Below are 19,748 nucleotides of genomic sequence, written 5' to 3' on the forward strand. Positions count from 1 at the left end.
TAAGTCATTCGGCAGTTACTGCTCACTGAGTTGTTTGTAGCTGTCCATCTCTTATTGATACTTTTTCATATATGGTTTATATTGCGACTATAATCATTTGCCTGCTTATTCTAGCCAGTGAATCTTTGAGATGGTGTACGAGGTGTGTGATACTTTAACCTTACATTTATAATGTTATGTATTATAAATATAAGGTTATATATTATTAATAAATATATTATGTATATTGTCCCACGACCAAATGAGCGGATGCGCAGTTAGGGAGTTTTTATGATAAATGCATGTGCACACAACTTACGAAAATTATTCATCAACGATGAGACGAACCCTTGTTTGAAAATTTCATCAACAAATTTGACCATCGTTTTGTAGATTAGTTGAAGTATAATAACAATACAAAACACATATAGGCCTATTTAAATATGTTACCAAGTCTTTGTAAATTATCAAAATTCTCTTAAAACTTACCCATCTGATCAGATTTTACACAAATAGACAGATTTATTAGGACGAAAATCGTCACAAAACGCTTGAAAAGCTTGGTTTAATCAAAGTTAGGACCGGAAATTGAAACGGCAGTCGACAGATAATAGAACGATCAAGTCATGCGCATTTCGCGAAAAAATAACGTGCACTTTTCACCAGTCTATAGCATTGTCGAATTGCCGAAGGTTTCGGCAATTAACATAGGAGTACAGAAATCGTTTCATTTTTGCCGATTTCAATTTTTTCATTTTCTTATGAGATTATTACAATAATTAATTATAAGTTTGGATGACTACAGAACAATGACTACGTAGTACAGATTTTCTAAAATTCTAACGCAGTGTAAGTAAAGGGAATGACGATGATATTTTTTCTAATGGTTCTAATGAGATTATTACAATAATTAATTATAAGTTTGGATGACTACAGAACAATGACTACATAGTACAGATTTTCTAAAAATCTATATAAATATCACAACTTTGTGATATTGATAGCTATAACGTTTTGAAATGTAAACAAAATTGTGCATTGGTTTTATATTATTACTATATTAATAATATTGGTTATTCTAATAATATCAGTGCATTTTACTTCTAGTATTGGCCAATATTGCATTTCTCTTTTTGCAGGAGAGATATAAACATATAATCATTTCCTTTCATTATTGCTATTTGTTGTATATAATAACACCCACACCCAGTGCATTACAGCTACCATTGCTGTTATCCTATTTGACTGTTAATATTGCATTTCTCAACCATCAGTACCCCTTTTTTTCCAATATCACTTTGGTCGTGGGCTGTATGACAGTGGAATTTCTAGTATATAATATGATATATATTATTATAAATAATATATATTATATAGATATTACATTTAATATGTAACGTCTATATATGATATATATAATATATACATTATTCATATATATATATATTATATATGCTAAGTCAAATAAGGCTTAATATCAACTTTTGCTTGATGTCCCATGATAATTTCCTTTTGGCGCGAGACAGCTGAGTTTTGTTCTTCTTTGTATGAAATTTTTTCTTTTAGCGCCCCATAAGGAAAACTTGTCGCTTGTTTGTGCCAAAGTCAACCGTACTTGTAATGGCTTTGGCTATAGGAAGACTGTCTAGCATACAGTAGACACCGGAGAGCCCTACAATAAGTTGACAGCCTTATTTTCCGGATGAAATTTTTCCATTATTGAAGCTCAGTTTATGTGCGTAACTGTGTTTCTTTAATAAGTTATTCAGAGTGGAAAACTGTCAGTGATTTGTTGAATGTGCCGGTAATAATGTCCCTTCGTCTGCCACCATCTCAGGCCTAGCGCCTGTCATTGTGCACTGATGTCCTTTCTCACTCTCATTAATTAACACTCATTCTCCATGCAACTTCAGTTGGTAGGCATTATTATTACATGAGTGTATGTGTGTGCGCGCGCGTGTGTGCGCGCGTGTGTGTGTACCTGTGGAACATATTAGTCTCTGTGCAGGTAGATATAGTCCCATTCATCCAGTGTGCAGGTAGATATAGTCCCACCTATCTGATGTACAGGTAGATATAGTCCCATTTATACTGCATGCAGGTAGATATAATCCCATTTATCCAGTGTGCAGGTAGATATAGTCCCATTTATCCAGTGCGCAGGTAGATACAGTTCAATTGAGTCTGTGCGCAGGTAGCGACAGTCTCACGCATCCAGTGTCTGGGTAGATATTCTCACATTTAGGTAAAGTTCACGCTTAGGTATAGTCACATTTTAATAAACAAGTTTGCATTTAGCCTGTGTGCAGGTAGACAAGGTTACATTTAGCTTATGTGCAGGTATATAAGCTCTCATTTAGCCTGTGCTCTAGTAATTTATAAAGTTATATTGAGCCACACACATTCTGTCTTTTTAAACTAAAGGATTACCTGTCTCTGCGCCATTTTTCTACCTCCAGTCCATCAGTGATATCATTACTAGCTACACGAGTCAGATGAAGTTTTAGATACACTTTGATGAACCTTGACTTGCGTTTCTCTGTAACGTCTAGATGAAGCGGAAGGGCTCCTGTCACCTCCCTTGTTTTCCAAATATGTTGCTCCTGTGCTATACAAGCTTTTCACTGTGAGGGAACACAATGTCAGGATATTACTGCTGCGCCACTTTGGAACTTATTGTTCTCTTTTGGATGTGACAGACTTGGAGCATTATGTCATGCCTATGGTAGGATTTAATCATGTTCGCCATGTGCGCAGTGTTCATATTTCATACATTCTCTATGTATTATGCACTATTTATATACATTATATATACATGACTTGTTCTCTCTTGTATATCCATGACCTACACTGTGTATTTACCATATTCGCTGTGTATATGTACAGTGTTAATATGACATATTTGATGTGGTAAAATAACATATATGTTGTGGTAACATAACATAGCTCCTTTATTAACATAACATAGTTACTGTGTTAACATAGTTGCTGTGTTAAAATAACATATTTATTGTGTTAACATAACATATGAACTCTGTATATCATGCAAGACTTTTCTGCACTGAGAAGTAATATATTGTAAAGTTACTCTCATAAAGAGTAATTCACAGAGATAATTCAAAGGTCTGTCATTAACTAGGTACTGCAAGGTCTGCATGACATTGATGACAGCATAGTTGCACTCTCATTACGGGCCCTCGCAGACCTAGTACCTGTCCTCGGCGGAGAGGTGGTCATTGGTACTGAAAGGCAGGAAATGTTTGTGTCTGCTGGCAAAGTCAAGACTTCTGTTGAGCCTGATGAGGTTGGTTGTTGGGTCCTATAGTTCTTTCCTTTCCTTCCTATAGTATGTTCAGTGTGCAAGAGTTGTTTGCTCTCTACTTTTGGCTTCACTGATGGAGAGCCTTTTCATAGATTCTGACTAGGTACTAATACTAGGCTGTGTTTGTAACAGCGGTTTTGTTAAAGCGTGGCTTAGTCAACGCGCTTGATGGTGTCATTTTGATAAGGTTACCAGCTACGAAATGCTGTGTTCAATGTATGTGTAACTTCTGAGACACAAGCTCAAAAACTGTGCATGAGCCACTTATAAGATAAGACAGGGGAGCTGCGGAATCTACTAGGCTATGTGATTAGGGTATGCGTGAGGTGTTTGAATTTTAATCACTCAGCCCAAAGATTTTAGGAAAGATTTGTTGCTTGTCTTTTTATCGAGGTACATCATCATGCATGACGATGATAGTGGAGAGTTAGGTAGGGTCTGTGGACAGTGGAGAGTTGGGTAGGGTCTGTGGACAGTGGAGCGTTGGGTAGGGTCTGTTGACAGTGGAGAGTTGGGTAGGGTCTGTGGACAGTAGAGAGTTGGGTAGGGTCTGTGGACAGTGGAGAGTTGGGTGGGGTCTGTGGAGGTTTGAGAGTTGGGTAGGGTCTGTGGGCAGTGGAGAGTTGGGTGGGGTCTGTGGAGGTTTGAGGGTTGGGTAGGGTCTGTGGACAGTGGAGTTGGGTAGGGCCTGTGTACAGTGGAGAGGTGGGTAGGGTCTGTGGATAAGTGCATGTGTGGCAATGCATTAGCAAAAGCCAAAGGCTCACAGATGTTTATAAATATTTTAATGGTTTAGGCCAAGAAAACCAAAAGCTTGTTGTAAAACAAATGCTTGTTGAAAAAAAATGCAACAATGTTTTGTTGCATTCGTTCACATGCCATCAATAGAGTATAATCACCATGTCAATTGCACATCATTGGCATCGGGTAAAAGGGCTGGTTACACACCGACAAAATGCTTCGCCGATACTTAGAGTAGATATTTTCGGTGGCTACACACACACAACACTACTGGACGATGCAAAAATCGTAAATATCTTAACCAATGAGAATTGCCATCAGTTGTGCGTCGGTTGAATATTTACAGGCATAAGCCGACAGGTTTGTTTCGTAATGGTGAACCGGCAACACATTGCGGACGCATTGTCAAACTAAGTTTTGTCTGCACAAAAAAAAACACAAAAGGCTTTCAAAAACGCTTATAGCATAGCATAATCTGCGAATATTTTTTCAATATTTTTCACTTCAAGGTAGAAAGTCTGAAACTGCCATAAAAGTGCGTTTGCGCTATCGGCCTTGTAATGGTCTCTTTTTACAGTTAGATGCTGTGGGATTAGTGACAGACGCTGATCGCCTAACATAGACACCTTGCGCTGTAGATAATAACTCTACACGTGCACTTAGCATGTGCACTCCGATTTCTTCTTGCACATCAGTCAATAGCCGAGCAGTTGCTATTCAATGCGGTTCATCTGCTGCAGTTGCTGTGGTAGCAAAGCTTGACTTTACCCAGAAATTTATTTCCGTAAGCCAATGGCTTTTTCAGAATACTCTGACTCGTCCAAGAAAGGTACCTTTTATCACCCTAAATATCTCATTTCTAAACCTTCCCTTAGAAACAGTGTTATCGATTTCATCATTCATATTGTGTGTAATAGATACTTGAAATTAATACATAATGTGTGAGAACTACCCACACTGAAGAGAAAACCAATCGTATGGATTGATTTCATCGGAGTCGATATCAATGCTTTGGCAGAGCAAGCTCTGATCAGCCATCAAACTGTGTTTAAATGCTCAAAATGAGACACCTTTTCATTTCATGCATTTAGATGCCAACACTCCCGCTCACTCTGCTAATGCAGTGGATGCTGCCGCTTACGTTGACAGTTTATGACACACATCACCAAAAACACCGGCATCTCAAGGTTTTAGTGTTTCACACACCCCTTTACTCTTTGGCTCGTGAACCTGTAAAAGGGTAACGGATCCGCCTACAGTTGAACTGAAGTAGGCTTTACATCCGAATCCTTCTTTAGCCTTTGCTTCCGCTTGAGGCAAACGTTGAGTTTTTCACAAGGGTCCTTCTATGCTTCAACTTCCGTCACCCGCTCCAGATAGCCATTTTACACAAATCAGTTTCGCTTATCTATCTCAGCCATATTTATGGTCATGGTCTCATTATAACTTCGGGCCCTTCTTTAATTGACTTTTGAAAAATCATTCACTGAGACGGAGGTTTGTAGGTAAAAACTCGGCGCACGCCGTTTTGTCTTGCCATGAATGCCGGTCAGTTTAAACCGTTTTACTTTGAAAGAGGAAGGCGAAAATATGGAGACAGGCTGAAGACAGATCGGTGTAAACCTACCTTCAGTGTCTGTTATTAGTGCTTTGAAAGCATTCAGCAAATCTCTAATCATTTTACTGGAAGAATTATACATGTGTTGAGTATCCTAATCGCTAATGATTTTAGCGATTGTTGTTATACAAAACATTTGGACTTTTTAGCGAGTCTGGTATAAACTCGCTTGTTATAACTTTATATATGAAATAAAAGGTGACCATGCGCGGCGGCTAGTTTCCGGTCCGTGAGCATGGAACATTTAACCTACAATATTTCACTATTGATTTATTAAATCTACCTACCTAAGTCACTCGCTGATACCGTCAACCCAGCAACTTTACAACATGTATATCCCCATTGTTTTGTACTCTTCTCAAAGCATAAAAATGTATCCTTCAGACATGTCTATGGCGGTGTAACTATGGTGCATATTTGTTTCTGTCATACGCAGCCTCTCCTCCCAAAAGCTGAGGAAGTTCCACCAGAGCCAGCGTTGGTGGACCCACCTAAAGGAAGGCCTAAGCGACCTTTACGAAAACCCAGGGAACCGAGAGTGCGCCATCAAGGTAAGAGCCATCAGGATCTAGGTTAGTCGAGAGCAACGAAATCTAAATCGTACTCTTATTCCAACCTGTATATTGCAGCTTAAGGCAGAGGATAATGGATGCGTCTAATTTGGAGCTATTGAACATTTGAAGGTTTCCATAACATCAAAACCTATAATAAATTAGGTTGATTAATAATTAGTAGTATAATTAATAATAGAGTTTGATTTTTAATGAAATATCTGTCAAAATACTTGATGGAAAGTCTAGTAGAATATTTTAAGGAGTTTTAAAGGTTAATAGAATATTGATTAGTCGCAGCCCTAAATGTTTTTTTTCTCAGTTTTTTCACCTTAGCCACCGGTTAAATAATCAGTACAACTGTTATCACTTTCAGTGAAGTAAGACTATTACTTTTCAAAGCTTCAATTACACTGTAACAAATAAAATCTATTGGCGCGAATGGCATAAGATGACAGGTGTGTGTTGTGTCAAGAGGGTAGGCCTATATGGTATGAAGTAATTTGAGGTGATTTCAAGTGATGTGAGCTAAAACCTGGTGGTATTTGTGTGGAAGGAAATATGCACTACTACATGCATTTAAATTCCATGTAACCTGTCTGTCCACACTAACCTTATGCATACATCTGCCTGCACTTCTCTGTGTGCCTGCACTTGTCTGTCATATTATATATATACATATATAATACGTATATATATACTATATATATATAGTATATACGAGGGGTGATCATAAAGTTCCCGGAATCGTTTTCCTAGTCAAATATAAGACCATGTGCAGTTGTTTTGATTGTTCCATGTTGCTAAGCAACACGGAATCTCCCTATAGCCAAAGTTTTACGCTTGTCAGAGCACCTGCAATGAAGTTATAGTAGGCAATGTCAAGGTCATTTTTTATCGTTCGTCGAATTTTTCGAAAATGATTGAAGTAGAAGAGCAACGCGTTTGTGTAAAATTTTGTGTTAAACTTGGAAAGTCCGGTGCTGAGACGCTCCAAATGTTACGGACAGCTTATGGAGACTCTGCCCTTGAGAAAACAGCCTGTTATGAATGGCACAAAAGATTTAGAGAGGGAAGAACAAGTGCTAAAGATGATGACCGCATGGGCAGACCGGCAACTTCAAGGACCACAACTGCCACAGACCTTGTGAGGCAGCAGGTAATGGGAGATAGGCGATTGACTATATCAGCAGAAAGTGGGCTTTCTTACGGTACATGTCATTTTATTCTCACTGAAGATTTAGGCATGAGAAGGATCTCTGCAAAGATGGTACCCAAACTGCTCACTGACGACCAAAAAGAAAAAAGAGTTAGCTGTTGTATCGAACTAAAAGATGCTTTAACACAAGATCCTGACTTTATTTCAAAAGTTGTGACTGGGGATGAAAGTTGGGTCTATGAATATGACCCAGAGACCAAATCACAAAGTTCTCAATGGAAATCCCCTGGCTCTCCTAGGCCTAAAAAAGCTAGAATGTCTCGCTCAAATGTAAAAACGCTGCTGATAACATTTTTCGACATTAGAGGTGTGATACACTCTGAATTTCTGCCACATGGTCAAACTGTGAATCAGCATGGTACAAAGACATTCTGATAAGACTTAGAGACAGTATCAGAAGGAAACGTCGAGATTTGTGGCTTTCAGGTGACTGGTACCTACACCATGACAATGCTCCGGCTCACACCTCATTGATGGTATGTCAGTATTTGGCAAAAAATAAGGCGACTGTGCTTAACCATCCCCCTTATTCACCTAATTTAGCACCATGTGATTTCTACCTATTCCCCAAAATCAAATTGACAATGAAAGGTGAAAGATTTGACAACATACCAACTATTCAGGAAAATGTGATGAGACAACTCCGAAGCCTCACGGAAAGTGATTTCCAGCATTGCATGGATCAGTGGAAACACAAATGGGATAAGTGCATAGCAAGCTCAGGCGATTACTTTGAAGGGGACAGTTTAAATTAGGTAATTACGATTAACGGTTTTTGTGTACTGAGACAATTCCTGGAACTTTACGATCGCCCCTCGTATATACTATATAACATATAGTATATATATATATATATATATATATATATATACCCTCTTTTATAAATTATAAATTAAAATAATAAATATAAATAGAGACATGCATTTGCTTTGGTGGTAGTAAAAGTTATGTTCTCTCTAAGCATTTAATAGCATGATAATGATCGATAAAGTTCTGTCGATAGCGTTATGTTGTTCTACCAAAGTTAAATGGCATGGTTAAAAAATGTTTTTTTAAATGGAAAATAGCATTAAAAATAATAACGGTAAAAGGAAGCTGTAAAAATCCTACTTTCCACATTTTAATTTTGTCTATTGATTGCCATAGAAACCGGTTCAATCTCATACAGCTCAGGTGTTTTTCTAGTTTCGCTGGGCTAGATGAGTTCTTTAATCTTTTGAATGTTCAGCCAGGGTTGAGATCTACGTACCTAAGTTGTAGTTTGATCTAGGCAGTATCTAGGCAGGTATCTATCATGATATGTTGGTACAAAAGATGACATGGTATGAAACGCAGTGATAATATCGTACAGAGAGACCTAAACTGGGTGTGAAGAAAATGGATGTAGAGAGACGATTAAGTACAAGTAGCAAAGGCAGCAGTAATTGCTTTGAAGAACCAGTCGATGGTCTGAGGGAGAGTCTCTCTGATGTTCAGACAAGATCGAATAACATTGAGACTGCGCATGGAGCCGCACTCTCAGAGTCTCTTCCAGGGTCTCCAGTACGCTCTACTTCTCAGGTACTGGCTGTCTAGTTACTGTAGCCTCTTCCTACAGATCTAAATATGAGTGTCTCCTCAACATCCAAATTAAAATACTAGTATTGCCTCAACATACAAATTTAAATACAAGTGTTGCTTCTACATACAAATTAAGCTATGAACGTTGCTTTAACATATGAATTAAAATATGAACATTCCCTCAACATACAAATTCAAATACGAGTGTCGCTTCTACATACAAGTTAAAATATGCGCATCGCTTCCACATACAAATTAAATTATGAGCAGCGCCTCAACATACAAATTAAAATACCAACGTCTCTTTTATATAAAAATTAAAATATGAGTGGTGCCTTTACATACAAATTAAACTAAATCAAATCTAGTCAAATTAAATCTAATCGAACTAAACTATTAAATTATTCGTCGAGCAGGTTCAAGGTTATGATAAAAAATTGATTTTGATGATACTCCAACTCATGACATTTAAATCAGTAGACCTGAATGGCACGAGTTGAAAATACTCTAATCGAATAATTGCGCAGCTAGTTGTTATCGGTGCTTTATCGACACAAATGACGATTTCTCACGGCGAACTAGACTGTTAGGGTAATAGTATATATAACCGAGATAAATCTATGCAGTAAGTTAATTTAATGTTTGGGTAGTTGCCATCAGACTTGCTGCACACTTCTTTTAATAATATAAAACAAAATTTTTATAATGAAATAATCTCTCATGATGATATTGGGTGTGCGAGTAGATTTTCCTGGTATCGTGTGACGCGTGGGACAATGGGTCATTTTCTCTCAAACTTTGCTATTCACTCTGAAATAAATTTTGCTTTTCTCTTATAGTCAATACAAGAGTAGAAGTATTTGTGACGCGCGGGACATTTTTAATAATATGACGATGCCTGCCTTTTGTTTGGGATTTCACTTTGATACCCTGGCATGGGAAAGCAATGCTGGACATTCCAAGTCTAAAAAGCCAGTTTCTTTGAGATAAATGAAAACTATATACATGTATGTATATTGTTATATTTTTATTTGTAGTTTTTATTTTGAGATTTTTTATATATTCGATTACTATGTATGATACCTGATTGTGCGCTTCAATGGGTTTTTGGGCTGAGGAATGAAAAGAAATACAGTGTTTGACATACAAAGTGTTTGACATACAAAGTGTTTGACATACAAAGTGTTTGACATACAAAGTGTTTGACATACAAAGTGTTTGACACACAAAGTGTTTGACATACAAAGTGTTTGACACACAAAGTGTTTGACATACAAAGTGTTTGACATACAAAGCCAATCTTTGAACAAACTTTCAATCTAGAGGTTTTAATTCACACAAAGTGTATTAGGAAATCTGATATCTTCATGATCGAACATGATGCTACTTACCCCTTTGTTTCTAGCTTTTTGATAATACTTTGGCCCTGACTCCTAGCTATGGGAGTGACTAGACTGCTTAAACTGTTCTGTCAAGATTAGCTTTTATAAGGTATGGCCACACGTGTCAAAATTTTCGGATGTTTCGGTCAAAATTTTCGGATGCTTCGGTCGAAATCACGAAATAAACCAGCATCACAAAAATATTTGGCTGAAACTCAACGATTTGTCAAAGCTGCGCTTGCACATCGAAATCAGTTTTACCGAAAACCGTTTTAGCAGCTTTCATGATTGGTCTAGTCTGAAACACATATAATGACATGCAAGAAAAATACCGACACAATTCAACACAGTAAATACAAGGCAAATGATTAAAAAGAAGTGCCATCTCTAGCACAATCTAATCAATTTCATCGTATTTACTATCTTGAATTGCGTTGGTATTTTTCTTGCGTATTGCTATATGTGTCTCGCACCACATCAATCACGATAGCTGCTAAAGTCACGCTCGCAAATAATTTGTTCAACCAGTTGAAAGCGTTTCGTCGATGATTTCGGGTTGCATGCGCAGCTTTGACAATTCTGTGAGTTATAACCATATATTTTTGTGTTTGTCATATAGTTCGTTTTTTGGTCAAAACTTTTGAAAATTTTGGCGCATTTGGCCGTAACCAATATGCTGCTAGTTTTGGTGAAAATACCCTAGATTTATTGCTGCTAGGAAGAGGAGGAAGAGGAGGAGGAAGAGGAAGTAGAGAGCAGCCCTGTTCCGAGTGAGTTTCTCACGACAGAAGATGACAACTCCGATTGGGAGACACCCGTCAGCCCTCCAAAGTCAGTAGCTAGTCAACCTACGCCTAACCACAAGCGTGATCAGGATACAATAAAACCTTTATCTCTACACTCTGTTTCTAAAGTCACCAAAAAGGAGACAAAGATAAACAGGGATTTTTCCAAATTGGACATCAAGACTGGTTCTGGCAAGGAGGTGGAGGAAATAGATTTTTTCGCTGGAATGACACCGACTCTAGGCACCCAGAAAGCAAGCGTCCAATCAACAAACATGGCAGAAGAAACGTCTTCTTGTAAGTCATCATAGCATTTCTGTTTTCTCATTTACCCTTTTTATTTTTTGCTCATGAAGCTTGTGATAAAATAGCCAAAAAAAAGATTGAGACTACAGTACATGGTTGTACTGTACTGCAGTGTACTTTACAAGTGTTAGGTATAGCTGTTTGACTATAGCCATGGTTCACTATAGCCATAGCTCACTATAGCCATAGCTCACTATAGCCATAGTTTACTATAGACATAGTTCACTATAGCCATAATTCACTATAGCCATAGTTCACTGTAGCCATAGTTCCCTATAGCCATAATTCACTATAGCCATAGTTCACTATAGCCATAGTTCATTATAGCCATAGTTCACTATAGTCCTAGTTCACTATAGCCATAGTTCACTATAGACATAGTTCACTGTAGCCATAGTTTCCTATAGCCATAATTCACTATAGCCATAGTTCACTATAGCCATAGTTCACTATAGCCATAGTTCATTATAGCCATAGTTCACTATAGTCCTAGTTCACTATAGCCATAGTTCACTATAGACATAGTTTACTATCTAGACATAGTTCACTATAGCCATAGTTCATTATAGCCATAGTTCACTATAGCCATAGTTCACTATAGCCATAGTTTACTATAGACATAGTTCATTATAGCCATATTTCACTATAGCCATAGTTCACTATAACCATAGTTTACTATGGCTATGATTCACTCTAGTTATAGCTCACTATAGCCATAGTGAACTATAGCCATAGTGAACTATAGCCATAGTTCATTATAGCCATAGTTCACTATAGTCCTAGTTCACTATAGCCATAGTTCACTATAGACATAGTTCACTGTAGCCATAGTTTCCTATAGCCATAATTCACTATAGCCATAGTTCACTATAGCCATAGTTCACTATAGCCATAGTTCATTATAGCCATAGTTCACTATAGTCCTAGTTCACTATAGCCATAGTTCACTATAGACATAGTTTACTATCTAGACATAGTTCACTATAGCCATAGTTCATTATAGCCATAGTTCACTATAGCCATAGTTCACTATAGCCATAGTTTACTATAGACATAGTTCATTATAGCCATATTTCACTATAGCCATAGTTCACTATAACCATAGTTTACTATGGCTATGATTCACTCTAGTTATAGCTCACTATAGCCATAGTGAACTATAGCCATAGTGAACTATAGACATAGTTCACTATAGCCATAGTGAACTATAGCCATAGTTCAGTATAGCCATAGTTCACTATAGACATAGTTCACAATAGAAATGGGTCCTATTGTGTCTCCTGTCTCCCTCTTCACCGGTTTATATCACCCTCTCCACAATCTTATCTTTTACTACATTTACTGGGTTTCCATGCTTCGAATGGCTCCGGAGTTGCTTTCACTCCGAACTATAAACATAGGAAAATCTGAATGGATTTGACGCTATTCCGCTCCGCAAAATTTGTGCAAATGCATTCACAGTGAGCCTACTATTCAACGTCACAGGAACGCTCACTGCAGATGGATTTGGATCAATAATACTCAGTGAAGCTCTCCCCAGTATAGGGAAAAAATGTGATGTATTTCATCACACTACCACCCGGGTATATTCTAACTACTACTGCCAACGATAGATTGCTCTTACGACAACGAGGAGATAATTACCTTTATATTTTGTTACCTTTGTCACCTTACTAGATGAATGCCCGGCGATTAGGATCGGGTAATAGCCTACAAGTCTTTGCACAGAAAATTTATTCTTATTTAACATATAATAACAATTAGCATACTAATTTTCAAATTTCATACCATGAGAAAAGTGTTTTGTACAATTTAAATAAATTTAGAGAAAAAAATGAAGCAACTGTAAATGTTTTTAAACTTTGTCAACCAACTGTAACTTTCAAACTTCATATCATGAGGAAAATGTCTTGTGCAGGTCAAATAAATTAAGAAACAATATAAAACAACTGTAAAAGTGTTTAAATGTAAATGTGAAATAATTAGCAAGTAACAGCTAAATTAAGTCTGTTTTGCTACGATTACAATAAAAGATGATTCGGTAATGATACAATTGATACGAACTGTGAAAACAAAATAAAAATCCTGAATATGTTGAATTAATAATAACAATTCTTGCATAGAAGTGTCTGTATAAAAAATGTTACTGTTCTACCAGAAGCTATCCATCAAAACCTTGAATACGACAATACTGGTACTTATCGATACTGGTACAAATGTAAAAATGAGATATCGGACTGTCTTTGTCCGGTACTTTGTCTGATCGAACGGAGAGAGAATGTAGAGGCTATTCTCACTCGAGATAATACAATTGTCCCGAGTGAAAAATATTTTCCCTTACCAATTTAGCAATCAAACCTTACGAAAAACTAGAAATAGAAGTCTAACCCACATTTGAAATTGAAACGGCACATTTACAAATTACAAATTTTAAAAAAATGGTAGCAAAAAATTAGTTTTTCAACATTTTGAAAAAACAACAAATGCAGAAGGTAATATTAGTTAATAATCAAAAGTGCACATTTGGCGTGCACTTTTGCGCCGTATGTGTACAGTATACACTATATAATGAGTGCAACACATATATAAAGTCTGTTTAGCTCAGTGATTAAGAGCATGTATTGGAAGATTGTGTGTGTAATCACCGTGAGTTTAAATACAGCGACCAGCTAACTTTTAATCCAATATTTTAATAGCTATAGCTGGACATACACAGCGACAGAAATACACACAAACTTTGTGAAATATATACCCTACAGGACGAAATTATTGGCGGAATTAAACTTCGTGAGAATTGTCTTTTCATGCATATTTGTGGACTAAATTCTTCACGGATTAACACATTCCCGAATAAATTAATCCGTGAAAGCAACTAACAATAGAGTAAAACCTTCACGTGCGTATACCATGCCTTTAGGTTTCTATTTAACTAGGAAATTTATGGCGATCATGCTAAGCTATACATTTTTGGCTGCAACCAGAGGTCTTCATAAATACTCATCGATTTGAAGGCCTTTGGTAAACCAACCATTTGTGGTAAGCTATATGTTTTTTCAACGTAAAGAACTGCAGGAAAGATTTTTGCAATGATGACACTGCTGAATTCCGAATAACTTGTGGCAACCTTGAATCATTTCGTAAAGAAGTGTGATGCATTGGCAATGGGCTTAACTCAAAGCCCCGGCGATGACTTTAAACGAGTTTGGGAACTCAGCTACGTTTACTAACACTGCCTAGCGGTTAGTTTTTAATTGAGGTAGTAGTTACTCTCCCCTGTGTTGAAAAGTAAAACAAATTATTCACGGATTTAAATAATTCGCGGAATTGACAGTACGCGAATTCGCAAATTATTAAATCCATCAAATAATTTCATCTTGTAGGGCATATAGATTCCTCAGTCTTTACTCAATATAATTATTCGCATATGTGAAATATATATACATAGATAGATTCATTAATTAACTGCACTTACCAATTGTACAGATTCCAACTGCACTTGTGCTGACCTCTTCCTAGCCTTAACTCTTTTAGCATAGAAAACTTTTACTAAAAGATATTGTCATTCATGCGTTCTTCGAAGTGAAGTACTAACTGTATAACAAGTAGGCCTAGTAAATTTCGTTGCTGTTTAGTAATATAGAGGTACGTTAATATTATTAATAACTAGTTGAATACTGGCGTTGTCCGAGTAATAACAAGGTCTTTGCACAAAAAACTTATTTTTATGTAACATATAATAAAAGTTACCATTCTAACTTTCAAACTTCATATTATGAGAAAAGTGTTTTGTGCTGTTTAAATAAATTAATAGAAAAAATAAAACAGCTGTAAAGGTGTTTAAATGTAAATGTGAAATAATTACATTTTTGCAAGTAATGGCTAAATATAGTATGTTTTGCTACGATTACAATAAAAAATTGTTTGGTATACAATTATATGATTTTAATTGGTTTCAGTGTTGGCATCGTAAGGCGAAAGTGTCATATAGAGTGGTATAGAAACCCATAGTAATTATCTAATGCCACCACCCCTGGTAAAAATCCTCTAAATTTTATATGCGTACATTGCATATTAAAAATTAGTAACAAAACAATATGTTAACCTTAGCAACTACATTTACTTACGCTAACTTCAGTGTATTAAGTTGTTATGATCTGCTATAAAATGTAACATTACAATGTACTACGTGCAGTATGTACTGTGGAGAGTTCTTACTTTCGAGACAGACGTATAACATGAATTAAATTTGAATGATTTTAGCTTACTAAACAAAATACTTGAAGCTAAGTTTCAGTATGTATTTTACTAAACTAACCTTCAACTTTGTCATAGGCTAAAATTTTATCACTTAAAACTTATCGGCTTTTATTTTTAAAAAGTTCTTTTATCTTATTTTAAACTTTTATCGGCTAAAACTTATCTTTTTTTGGTTTGGTTTTTGCTATAACTTATAAGGAATAATGCTGAACTGAGATAGCAAGCATCGTATCTCTTTCAGGCTTTCGAAAATTTCTTTCAGGCGAGGGATTTTCTGGGAGGGATTTCCGTGAATAGCATATCGGCATTTTCGTTATTTTGTCATCAATACACTGCCTGCCAAATTTTAATTCGAGAGAAATTTCTGTTGATATTGTGTGGTGAAAAAGAATCAAGGTGGACGAAAAAGCATCATGTTCCATAAAGTAAGGCGAGAAAAATCTTACAACAGGGGCATAGTAGTCCGAGGGCGCACTGTACTAGTTAATAATATAGCATATGCAATCGTGAAAGAGGATATGCAATATATGGTAAGAGTGATGCATGTAATAAGAATGGCTAATCCTTATGGTTAGCACACTTGTCAGTAGACTTGTGATTTGAATGTCATGAGTTCAAATCTCGTACGAAGTGATTTTTCGTTGTTAATACTCATACGCTATAGTTGGACAGACGAATGACAGATGGCAGAAAAACTTAGATTTATAAATACAAGTATAAATAGAGAAAATTCTGATCAGGTATCCTGTCTGAATTAGTGCAACAAGTGTACAAAGCCCGAATTGAAAAGTGACCGTGACCTGTGAGCGAGTCTACTTTAAAAAGTTCTGTTTAGAGGAGTACATCGCTAGTCTTGGAAAATTGATAAAGTGCAACTCTGAATCATCGAAACGGTAGGGTGCGAATTCATCAGCAGAGGTCAACTCCGAATTCATTCGAAGCGTGGAAACCCAGTGTTTGTCTTATGTTACCCTTTGCTCTGTCTAATATCGCTGTCTATGTTGCTTTTTCTAATATCGCTGTCTATGTTGCTTTGTCTAATATCGCTGTCTATGTTGCTTTGTCTAATATCGCTGTCTATGTTGCTCCGTCTAATATCGCTGTCTATGTTGGTCTGTCTAATATCGCTGTCTATGTTGGTCTGTTTTATATCGCTGCCTATGTTGCTTTGTTTAATATTACTGTCTATGTTGCTGTCTAATATCGCTGTCTATGTTGCTCCGTCTAATATCGCTGTCTATGTTGGTCTGTCTAATATCGCTGTCTATGTTGGTCTGTTTTATATCGCTGTCTATGTTGCTTTGTTTAATATCACTGTCTATGTTGCTCTGTCTAATATCGCTGTCTATGTTGGTCTGTCTAATATCGCTGTCTATGTTGGTCTGTTTTATATCGCTGTCTATGTTGCTTTGTTTAATATCACTGTCTATGTTGCTCTGTCTAATATCGCTGTCTATGTTGCTCCGTCTAATATCGCTGTCTATGTTGGTCTGTCTAATATCGCTGTCTATGTTGGTCTGTTTTATATCGCTGTCTATGTTGCTTTGTTTAATATCACTGTCTATGTTGCTCTGTCTAATATCGCTGTCTATGTTGGTCTGTCTAATATCGCTGTCTATGTTGGTCTGTCTAATATCGCTGTCTATGTTGGTCTGTCTTATATCGCTGTCTATGTTGTTTTGTTTGATATCGCTGTCTATGTTGCTCTGTCTAATATCGCTGTCTATGTTGGTCTGTCTAATATCGCTGTCTATGTTGGTCTGTTTTATATCGCTGTCATGTTGCTTTGTTTAATATCACTGTTTATGTTGCTCTGTCTAGTATCGCTGGCTATGTTGGTCTGTCTAATATCGCTGTCTATGTTGGTCTGTTTTATATCGCTGTCTATGTTGCTTTGTTTAATATCACTGTCTATGTTGCTCTGTCTAATATCGCTGTCTATGTTGCTGTCTAATATCGCTGTCTATGTTGGACTGTCTAATATCGCTGTCTATATTGCTCTGTTATTACTGGTGCTCTCATATGAATGTGTTTGTCTTACATGAATATGTTAACCTCATATGACTATGTTAGTCTCGTATGACTAAGTTTGTGTCATATGAATATGCTAGTTTCATATAAGTTTGTTTATCTTCATAGTTGGCACAGTATTTGTTTGCAATTCAGGATGTTCCATGATTATTTCCAAGCTTCCATGATCACTTCCATGGTTCTATAATTACTTCTATGGTTCCATGATTACTTCTATGGTTCCATGAGGACTTCTTTTGTTCCATGATTACTTCTATGGTCATATGATTACTTCTATGATTATATGATTACTTCTATGATCACTTTTATAGTTCCATTACTTCTATGGTTATATGATTACTTCTATGGTTCTATGATTACTTCTATGTTCCTATGATTACTTCTATGGTTATGTTACTTCCGTGGTTCTATGATTGCTTCTATGGTTACTTTTATAGTTCCATTACTTCTATGGTTCCATTCATGATTACTTCTATGGTTCCATGATTACTTCTATGGTTCCATGATTACTTCTATGGTTCCATGATTACTTCTATGGTTCCATGATTACTTCTATGGTTCCATGATTACTTCTTTGGGTTCATGATTACTTGTTTGGGTTCATGATCACTTTTATGTCAAGCTTGGTTCTTTTTCCAGCCAAGTCAACAAATAAGTCAGCGATTAACCTTGCCCATGCGCTGGCCGATTCTAGTGAGATTAAGAACGGCTGGGATGAGGACGACTGGTCTGGCTGGTGAACTTTTTGATAGGTCTCAACAAACATCTGTCAAAAGCTCAAAATTCTTTTACCAAGTTATCTATTTTTACAATATTTGCAGTCGCAACAAAGTGGTGTGTCATGCTATTTTTCCCTAATATTACATGTTGTATAGTTGTTATGAATTCTTTCGAATTTACTGAGTTGTGCGTCCATGCATTGTCTTTATTAGCCATAATTATAACTATGAACAGAGAGGACAACCTATATACTTCCCCTCCTTTACCACGTTACTTACTTTAGCTAAGACTAAGGCAATTGTATCTGGTCTTTTCTGTTTTTGTGCGATTATGTACACACTAAACAAATCAATTATTTTTGTACATCTGTATTAGTTTTCTCATGCTATAGATTTTTTGGAAGCTGTCCTACTGTTCATTGTATAGATAATTACATAGTCACTTCCAGATCTGCTTTCAACAAAATAGTCAAGTGTGTTTGTATGTTCTTGCATAAAAACAATAAAAACTTGAATGAAAACAAAACGGCATTATACAGTGGCAGATTGTTCAAGCTCACATAAGTTCTAATGTCATTCTGTCAAATTAGCTAGTCAAAGTACTAAAGCCTGTGAGTACAGGTACAGGGTACATTTCATGGGTGCAAGATAATTGTTAGTTGATGAAAAAAACATACATAGTGTCTTCGTCAACACTTACCGTTGCTAACAATCAGAATGCAGTAACTGAAAATGTTCCACATGTTCAAAAATGCTTAAAATTCAATAGGCAGACTAACTCCATTCAAAGTTAGTACTTGAAAATAGCATGCTAGAATGTTTTTCATATAACAAAATGCGCTCAATCCATGTGACAAAGTAGGCAACCCATTGATAGGAAAATGTTCAAGCCGTTTTACTTCCTATTAAATGCACTGAATGCAAGTCAACAGTACGTCAGTCAATAGTACGCCAGTCAACAGTACGCCAGTAAACAGCAGGTTCAAAAGTCATGGAGCTCTTTGTAAATTTTACATAAGTTGTGAGATGTGTGGCTCGCTTGCAGAATCTCCTAAAACTGGAGTAAAACACTAAACAAGATTGTATCAAATTATTTTTTCTTCTTTGAAATTCACAATGAAGTTAACAATTTAACCAGTTTTGCTGACAGCTACCACATTTATCAACACCCTTATGAACAACCTGGCGACCGCGAGGCCTATACAAATAAGAAATTGGAAGGGTATGGCCAAAGAACAGCCGATGTTGTTCAAGGTGTAACAACACTCAATCTCAAAC

The 19,748-nt window shown here is 36.5% G+C and overlaps 1 protein-coding gene across 3 annotated transcripts in view; it reads left to right on the forward strand.

The window, feature by feature from the left end:
- LOC137408172 (protein-associating with the carboxyl-terminal domain of ezrin-like) overlaps window positions 1–19,689 on the forward strand; it is a 41,431-nt gene extending 21,742 nt beyond the window's left edge. For 2 of the 3 annotated variants that reach the window (XM_068094572.1, XM_068094571.1), the window contains exons 8-13: window positions 2,532–2,704; window positions 3,119–3,283; window positions 6,097–6,211; window positions 8,782–8,999; window positions 11,091–11,454; window positions 18,391–19,689. In XM_068094572.1, the coding sequence (XP_067950673.1) occupies window positions 2,532–2,704; window positions 3,119–3,283; window positions 6,097–6,211; window positions 8,782–8,999; window positions 11,091–11,454; window positions 18,391–18,491 (1,136 nt within the window). In that variant the 3' untranslated portion in view covers window positions 18,492–19,689. The remainder of the gene's footprint in view (window positions 1–2,531; window positions 2,705–3,118; window positions 3,284–6,096; window positions 6,212–8,781; window positions 9,000–11,090; window positions 11,455–18,390) is intronic. The other variant, XM_068094573.1, reaches the window with a different exon arrangement.
- The last annotated feature ends 59 nt before the right edge of the window (window positions 19,690–19,748 follow it).

The sequence above is a fragment of the Watersipora subatra genome, chromosome 11 (assembly GCF_963576615.1).
Source record: "Watersipora subatra chromosome 11, tzWatSuba1.1, whole genome shotgun sequence".
Classification (NCBI taxonomy): Eukaryota; Metazoa; Bryozoa; class Gymnolaemata; order Cheilostomatida; family Watersiporidae; genus Watersipora; species Watersipora subatra.